This window comes from Crocodylus porosus, unplaced genomic scaffold (genome assembly GCF_001723895.1).
Source record: "Crocodylus porosus isolate Cpor-Errol unplaced genomic scaffold, CroPor_comp1, whole genome shotgun sequence".
NCBI lineage: Eukaryota > Metazoa > Chordata > Crocodylia > Crocodylidae > Crocodylus > Crocodylus porosus.
In genome coordinates this window covers 18,416,750-18,425,598 of record NW_017728915.1, presented here as the reverse complement: position 1 = coordinate 18,425,598, position 8,849 = coordinate 18,416,750, and the positions used below count along the sequence as shown (strand labels likewise).

Here is an 8,849-nt window from a genome sequence, read left to right as displayed (position 1 = left end):
CACACCAGAGTACCACAAGTGCTCGTAAAGCCGTGCTCAGCCAATTCCCTCAGTACTCTAGGGTGGAGATCATCCGGACCAGCTGATTTGAATACATCCAGTCCTTCCAGAAGTTCCCTAACTAGTTCCTCACTAACCCTTGGCCTAGGTACGCCTTCCCTGGGATCTAAGGGGGGCCCAGAGGGGGGTTGACTGTTCCGGTCACTGCTTAGGAAGATGGAGGCAAAGAAATCGTTAAATATGCTGGCTCTGTCATCTGGTGTGATGAACAAATTTCCTAACATGTCCTGCAGGAGCCCCACATTACCCGGAACCTTCTTTTTGCCCCCTATGTATTTAAAAAAGGACTTCTTGTTGTCCTTTATCTGGGAAGCTAGTCCTGGTTCCATCTCCGCCTTGGCCTTCTTGACTGCCCCCCTGCATCCCTGAGCAACTGCAGTATAGTCCTCCCTGGTGATGGTCCCTCCCTTCCATTAGGTATACACCTCCCTTTTAGCTAGGAGACATTCCCTGATGCTTTTGGTGAGCCATGGGGGCTTATGTGCCCTCCTGCTCCCTTTGATCCGTGTTGGGTTTACCTCCCTTTGGGCTTGGAGGATCACCTCCTTAAGGAGCATCCACTCTTCTTGGACAGATGCCTCTCCCCTCTGGGACCGCAGTGCTTCCCCGACTATTCTCCTTAGCTCATTGAAGTCTGCCCTCATGAAATCTAGGGCTGCTGCCTTGCTGTAGGCCTTTGCCACGTTGTGCTGGATGGTGAATTCCAGCAGGTGATGATCACTGTCGCCCAGGTGGTCGAGCACTTGCAGCCCCCTCACCAGGTCATCACCAGTGGCCAGCACCAGGTCCAACAAGACGTCTCCCCTGGTGGGGCTGTGCACCTCCTGGGTTAGATGGAGGTCCTGCATTCTGGCTAGGAACTTATGTGAGCTGATGTCTGGAAAGTTCAGGTCACCCATGATGACCACATCCTTTGACTTTACTACCTCCATGAGCTGACCTAAGAATTCCTGGTCTAGCTCTTCCACTTGGTTGGGAGGTCTGTAGTAGACCCCCACCGTTAAGTCCCTTTCCCCTCAACTGCCTTGTATTCTAACCCAAAGCACTTCAGAGTTTCAACTCTTATCAGCCGATTACTAAGTTATCTGCAAATGTTAAATCTTGAATTTTCACTGTTCACAATGTTGTAATCTGTTAGATATGTAACATGATCATAGAATCATAGAAGTGGGGTCTGAAGGGACCTTGTAGATCTTCAAGTCCGAACCCCTGCCTGGGCAGGAGAAAAACTGGGCTCAAACGACTCCAGCCAGGTAGGCATCAAGCCTCTTCTTAAAGACCCCCAGGGTAGGAGCTAGCATCACTTCCCTTGGAAGTTGGTTCCAGATCCTAGCTGCCCTAACTGTGAAGTAGATCTTGCGGATTTCTGATCTAAACCTCCTCTCCAACAGCTTGTGGCCGTTATTCCTTGTTATGCCAGGGGGCACTAGGGGAAACAAGGTCTCTCCCAAACCCTTCTGGTCCCCCCTAGTGAGTTTATAGACGGTCACCAGGTCCCCCCTCAGCCTTCTCTTGTGAAGGCTGAACAGGTTCAGGTCCCGCAGTCTTATTGTAGGGTCTGCCCTGTTGTCCCCTGATCATGCGAGTGGACCTCCTCTGGACCCTCTCAATGTTGTCCACATCCCTCCTGAAGTGCGGCGCACACAACTGGACACAGTACTCTAGCTGTGGCCTGGCTAGTATCGCATAGAGGGGGAGGATCACCTCCTTGTCCCTGCTTGAGATGCATCTGTGGATGCACAACAAGGTCCAGTTAGCCTTGCCAACCGTGACCTCGCATTGTCGGCCCATGTTCATCTTGGAGTCAGTAATGTCTCCAAGATCCCTTTCTGCTCCGTGATAATGAATACAGGTATGTTCCGTACACCTATATCACCTTAAAGTTCTGTTCTGTTCTTTACGGATAGCTGACTTGTTGATTTTTAGCCCTTTTTCTGTGTTTTTGTGAGATGATAAAAGGGTCACATCTAAGGAATGACAACATAGTTCCCAGTTACCAATGATTTCCAATTCTTCCACCTTCCTTTTTTATTGAGACTTATGTTCAAGTATTTTTCATGAACAAACCTATTATTTGTTTGATATGTTCTTTATATCTGGTGTAAATTTATTAGAGATCATCAGTTTTGGAATCTAAAAATAGGTATTTTCAGTGCTGTTGCCTTGCAGAGTTCTGTGTGCATGTGGACAAGGTTTACCTTCATATATATTATCTGGTGGAGCCTGATAATTTCCTTGCGTAGATATTAGTGCATATGCTCTAGTGGCTGCGTGAACATCTTAGCTGTTAGGTCTGTACACATATATCTGCAGCTTTGTTTTCAGTTTTAACTAGCAGGAGTCTTAGTCCTCACATTTTGGTCCTTTGTAGCTTATCTGGAATATGGTTATATAGCCAGAAACAAGTGGTCTGTGGAAAATTCAGACATGGGAAAGGGTTTTGTTGTCGCATATAGATTCATGGGGCCAAGCTGCATAAGGAGAAATGTTGCTTGAAAGATTTCTGCTGGGGGACTTGATCCTTATCTGCTTAGAGTTCACGTTAGTCCTTTCAGAATGTTTTTGTCCTAATAAAATCCACAGTATTAGTAATAGATTATTATGTGCTACCTTGAAAGTGTTAAGACTGTTATAATATTTTTATTTTGGCTTATTTCAGTTGATGAATTGATAAGTCCTAAAGACATTGACCCAGTAGGCCGTTATATACCTCTACAAGATCAGCGGAACATTAGCATGAGATACTCAAATCAGGTAAGCATGTGCTAAATTTACTTTGTCATTTGGTTTAATCTGGAATTTTAATTCAAGATACTTTGAATACTATTTTTAAATGTGTGGGTTTTTTAAAGAAAAGGAAGTTTACATGTATATACTATGCTTTTATTTATTTATTTTTTAAAAGTGTTTCTACTAAAAATGAATGGAACCTTTTGATAGAAGGATGATTAGGTCTGTTTAAAGAGTATATGCCTCATGAAAGAAACCTGTGCACTCTAGTAATATGAACATTTACTATTAGTATTTATTATAGGAGTTAATTTATATAGTGGATAATCTAGTTTCCAGTGAGAAATGTGTTCTACATTCAGTTTTAACTTACAGCATGACTGCTTTGCTATTGTGAATAGGGTTTATGATGATTGCCATATGCGCTGCTGTTTCTGGGTACATATATGAGCAAGATGTCCACAGACTAGAATGTGTATAACAACTAAATTCTGCACTCAGAGGTGTGCAGAGAAGCAGAGAGGAAACCTGTCCCTCCTGTTCAGCAGTGTCAAAAACCCAGGCTGTAGAGAACCCTATGCCTGCCCCCTGGGTTTCAGAATGGACCCGCACACTGTATGTGGTGTCTGTCAGACCAGCCTCACATGCTGCACACAAAGTGCAGAACCAGGTCCAGGCTGATCTGCACACCCAGTCCAGCCTGTGGACCAATCCCACACTGCTTATTTTGAGCCATGGGGCTTGATTAGTTTGACACTCTGATCTAGATATAAAAACCAGAAACATAATAACAAAGGTTTACTAATTTAATTATTCTTCTGTTGTTACCATGATTTTAGCAGCCAGTGAGGAACAATAGGTGGGTGGTGTTACCTGTGAAAAGAAGTAAAAATAATAGGTTCAGCAAGTACATTTTCAGATATTTCATTCTTTCTAAAAGTTTAAAATAATGTCTAAGGCATACTTGTTACTCTTGTTTTTTTCTGCTGCTTGTTTATTTCCTATCAAGCTTAGGTTTATTAAATAATGAATACAACATATAAATAATGAATGCATCATGTTTAACATAATGATGCAAAACTTCTCTTGGTTCTCACATTAAAATAAGGAAAAGACCGTGTTGACACGGATAACATTTCTAATATTGATTCAGCACAGTTCATTTTAATATTCAGACAGCTGTGACTTAGTTATCTGTTTGGCTATTACTCTGAGAATCAAGGCAATGATATTTCCTGCCTTTGGCTAGTATTATAGGCTTGACATTTGTGTAAGAATTTCATGTCATTATTTTTAGACATATATATGTGTTTGATAGGATTTAAACATTTTTGTTATGAGTTATTTTCAATTATGAAATAAAATAAAAATAATATTTATGCCCCATGAATTGATAGGAGAAACAAATAATGACTTATCAGTATTATGTAAGTGGTTATCACTTTTAAAATGTGGTAGCAAACTTTCTACCTATAAAGATCATCCCTTCAGCATGGCAGAAGCCATAAGTTTTTACCTACTTGGAATATAAATCACATTTACTTAAAATAAATGTATGAAATCATGCAGCTTTGAATGCTTTTTGTCTTTGCATTGAGCAATTTGTTTATTTCATAGTAATTAAAAACTTAGAGTTGATCAGCTTTTTTCCCCATGGCCACAGACTTATCAACCTTTTTAAGCTCCTGACACCCATCCACCCATAACTCCAGAATTAAGCAGCATCCTAATTTAGTAACTAATTTGTTTATTGCAGCGCTTAACTCTTGGGCAGGGGAAGTGGGAAGTGAACACTTAGCAAAGTAGTGACCCTGTCCTCACACAGGGGAAGGGAGAAAGAGGGAGCACTTACCTCTTTGCACTGAAGTCAGGCAGAGACGAGACCTGTGCTTAGCTCTTTGCATAAGGCCCAAGCTAGAAAGAGCACATGTTTACATCCTTTCATTCTGTGGCCACCTGTTGAGAACCACTGACTTGATAACAGTCCTACAGCACTCCTGTATCTGTTTCTGAGCAGCATAGACTCCAGGGGTATGTCCAGATGAGCTCAGACTTTGTTTCCTCAGGGACAAGTAGTAGCCTTATGCTGTCTGCTGCCACTTGTCTCCAGGGAATGAATGCCCATGCCACACATGCTCTGGCATACAGCAGGTTACCCTGGGTGGGGAAGGGGATGCTGGGGCTAACAACTGTGCTGGTCCCGGCAACCTTACCCAGGGCCTTGGGGGGGGGCAGTTGGAGCTGCAGCTGTAATAGGAAGACTGGTCAGCAGCTGGAGCATGGCTCCAGCTAGCCAGGCTCCAGTTTTTGGCAGTGTACGCCTTTTTTAGCATGGGTATTCAACCCCACCGCACTACAAGGTAGCAGCACAGGGAATGCCTGTTTGTGCCGTGTGTGGCACCACAGGTGGGTGTGCAGTACCACATACCACATGTCCACACTCATCTAGATATAGCCCAGAAGTGCTTAAGTAATTTCCCCTAATTTAAGGGTGCAGACAGAAGTGACAATTTTCTCTTCATTTAGCCACAGAAAGCAGTTTATAGCTGTGACCAAACACAAGTGCACAGCTGCAGACAAAAATAGCTAATCGAGTGAAAATCTGACCCTTCATTGCATAAGGTATCGGATGAAGATATTGCAAGACGTCTTCTGTAACTTGTGTCTGCAGAGCTCCCAGCCTGTCACTAGTTTCAGAATGGTGGTGGGGGAAGGAGCATAGGGAGTTCAGGGAGGGTGGGGCATGTGTATTGGCACTTCCCACCACACGGTGAGGGATCTCCAATTCACCCACACCACCCTTCAGCACCAGCTGGGAAGCCCCAAGAATGAACTGTCTTTCCCCTCTCCCATTCTAAAAACAGCAAGTTCTGGCAGAGAACTGTGGCCATTGTTACGAAAACCTGGCTGGAACCCAGCCCCTCCCACCTAGAACCAACAGTGAACTTCTGTTTGGTCTGGGGCAGCGTAACTCAGAACACTTTGCAGAAAACATTCTGAGTTACAGCTGGGTGCTTCACTTCTGTCTGTACCCTATAGTAGATTAAAGCATCAGCACTCTTAAAAGTTAGAAAACATGCCAAAGTTGTACTGATTTAGGTTGGGTTTTATTTTGTTTTGTTTTTAACAATACTGTTAAATCAGTGCAAACCCATGTCTGTAGACTTGTCTTTACAAAGGGATGGTGGAAGGGAACTGGGTGGGTGTGCTTTTAAAGCAAGTTAACTACCTCATACAAAATACCAAAACTGCTTTGTCCTTACTAGGTTTTTTTCCTTGTGGCTGTGGTTAGGCCTAGTCAACAATTACAAGTTTGGACAGTATAGCTACACTAGGAAAATCCTGCTGGTACAGGTAGCATGTGCACAAGCACAATCCTCCCCCCATAGCCCAGCTTCCAGCACCATTGCTGCCTGGCCCAGCCCTGGTCCTACTTGCAACGCCCTGCACAGATCCAGGGCCAAATGCCCCCCCACCCCACCCCACCCCATGCCCTCCTGGATGAGCGGTGGGAGCCACCGGGCAAGCTGCTGGCCGGATGAGTGGCACACAGCGATGGGTGTCACCTCCCCAGTGCCCCCTGGACAAGCTGCAGCTCCATCCCACACCCGCCCCGCCTTGCCCTGCCTGGGCAGCCCCTGTCCCAGCCCCAACACTAAGCTCACTCCCTCACCACGGGGAGCATTGATCTGCACTCCCCTCCCCTTCTCTCCCCGCTTCCCTTCCACCACAACAGACTTACCAGCTGGGCACTGCTCTTCAAGCTGTGGGGCTGGTATCATTAATCGGATTGGTTTTGGCCGATATGCCTCCTTAAAAATTCGCTATTAGTATCAGCCCCCAAAATCCCTATTGGTGCACTGCTATTTATTTATTTTTAAAGGAGCCTATTATGTATCCTAAACATGAGGCAAATGTTTGCAGAAGAGTTTGAGAGTTTAAAAAGCTGTTTAATACAGACAGTGAATAAGAGCATGTTAGAATTAATTTAATCATTGACATGTTTTAATTGCTCTAGTGTACTCTTTTGAGGAGCAGCCAAATTGATAAAAGCAGTCTATACAAAAAGCTCCATAATTCAGCTGAACTATTTTACCCTGTGCATAAAAATAACTAGGAAATCAAATTTTAGTTGCCCCAAAATACCAGGTTTTTATAATTTTTTTTCCCCATATCAGGACAAAAAAACATAACCTAAAATTTTGTAAAATTTTGTTTCAGAAAGACTGAGAGATGATTTCCGCCCCCCCCCCTTGAGTTAAATATGCTTCCTGGGATCCCCAGCTGCTCTCCAGTGAACTGCAGGGGAAGGATTGGGGAGCAGTATCCCTAGATGCCTTGCAGCCTCTGACTGAAATTGACGTGGTTCTTTTTGGTTTCATTGCTGACAGTGTATTTTCTTGGGGAGGTCAAATGCAAAAGAGGCAAGAGCTGTATATATGCATGTAATTAAAAGCATGCTTTCAGCTTTTTATATGCTTTTTATAGGCTTAGTATAAGAAATTTATCTCGGGAAGACATGCACTTTTCTTCGCTGTGTATCTGGTGTTGCAACAAAAAGTATGAAGTATTTGGTAGATACTAACAAACACATGGTAGTTCTCTCTGTTTTGAGAGAACTAGATCCAAAAATCAGTGTCCTGCTTCCAAGGCATTTTTCTTTTCCCCCTTATTGTTCACACTGCAGTACTTCTGCTATGTTAATGAGATATAATGGAGGCTCAAAGAGTTTGTTTGTTTCCAGATTTTGGTGTTTATTCATACTTCCTTGGATTTTGAGAGCTACAGAAATTCTGAACTGCAGATGGTATTCATGGATTTCATGTGTTAACTTTTTTCTGTGTTTGAGCTTGTGCAGGTGGCCCTCAGTTTTGCAGTCTTATACATTTTGGTTTGTATGGTTAGCATGAGATGGTTCTCTCATAAGAATTGCTTCTTGCTTTACAACAGTTCAGTGTTTGCTTAAATCCAATACCTTGATCTTTGTGTGTAGTTCTCCTGTTTCTTCCCCTTGTAAGCAGTTTGGTTCTGGAGAATTGTAACTTTTGATGACAAGCACATGTGAATACAGTTAAAAAGTAAAGGGATTTGTTCTAGTGGCAATGTGTAGGGGTGCACGTTTAACCCCTGAGAGCCAGTGCTCTCCTCTTAGGCAATGGGCAGCTGGCACAGGCAGGAGTACTGGTGCCTCCTCTGCGAGCATTGGCTAGGGAGTGGGGGCACCAGGAGAAGCACTGTTGGCACTTCTGGGAGTGCTGCTTGCATTTCCGGGTTGGCACAATTGGCTGTGGGAAACATCCACCCTCCCAGTCGGTGAGATGGGCTGCAGGGGACCCCTCCCCCCTCCAGTTGCTGACTGGCTGCTGGGGGAGCATGTGCCCCTCCCCCCACTCAGGAGACACCAGTTCTCCATGTTTTGTTCCAAGTAGTAATGAAATTCATGTCATGACTAATCTGGAAATACTTTAATAGAATGGCATAAGTATTTTTTTTGATAGTATCCCTTATGTGCTGGGCACTTTCCAGATCTAGAGAGAGAAGTCCTCCTAAACCAAGGACTTCACAAAATAGCTAGTTAAACTATGTAGTACTGATTTTAGTTTCTCCTCACTTATCCTAGAGTGGTTGGTTTCCTTTTTTGGTCTGATTAGCCCAATCATTTTTCTCAGAGATATTTTGTAGAATCCTATATGACTTTTTAATCTCATGGGAACCTGCGTGTGCCTCTTGCGGCATCTGAAAGCAGTTTTGAAACTGTGCAAGAGGCACGCTAGGAACAAAAAAACATTCTCCGTGCTGCATATTTGCAGCACGGGCTTAAAATTTGATTTACAGGTATCAAAAAAAAACCCTGGAGAAAAAAAGCAAGGCAGGGCATGGTTCTGGACCAGCTCAAGGCAACTGAGAAGCCGGTCCTCCAGAAAGATGATCTGGTTTCTGGTCAGAGCATCTATATTGTGCTTCTGTTGCCCCAGCATGCAGGGCATGCTCCCTTAGCAAGGCTGTAGTGTGACCAGGACCTGGATGTTGTCCCAACTAAGTTAGGGATGGGAGTTGGG

The 8,849-nt window shown here is 43.9% G+C and overlaps 1 protein-coding gene across 3 annotated transcripts in view; it reads left to right on the top strand.

The window, feature by feature from the left end:
- Positions 1–8,849, top strand: part of PHKB (phosphorylase kinase regulatory subunit beta) — a 195,880-nt gene that overhangs the window by 122,624 nt on the left and 64,407 nt on the right. For all 3 annotated transcript variants that reach the window (XM_019535774.1, XM_019535772.1, XM_019535775.1), the window contains one exon: positions 2,720–2,814. In XM_019535774.1, the coding sequence (XP_019391319.1) occupies positions 2,720–2,814 (95 nt within the window). The remainder of the gene's footprint in view (positions 1–2,719; positions 2,815–8,849) is intronic.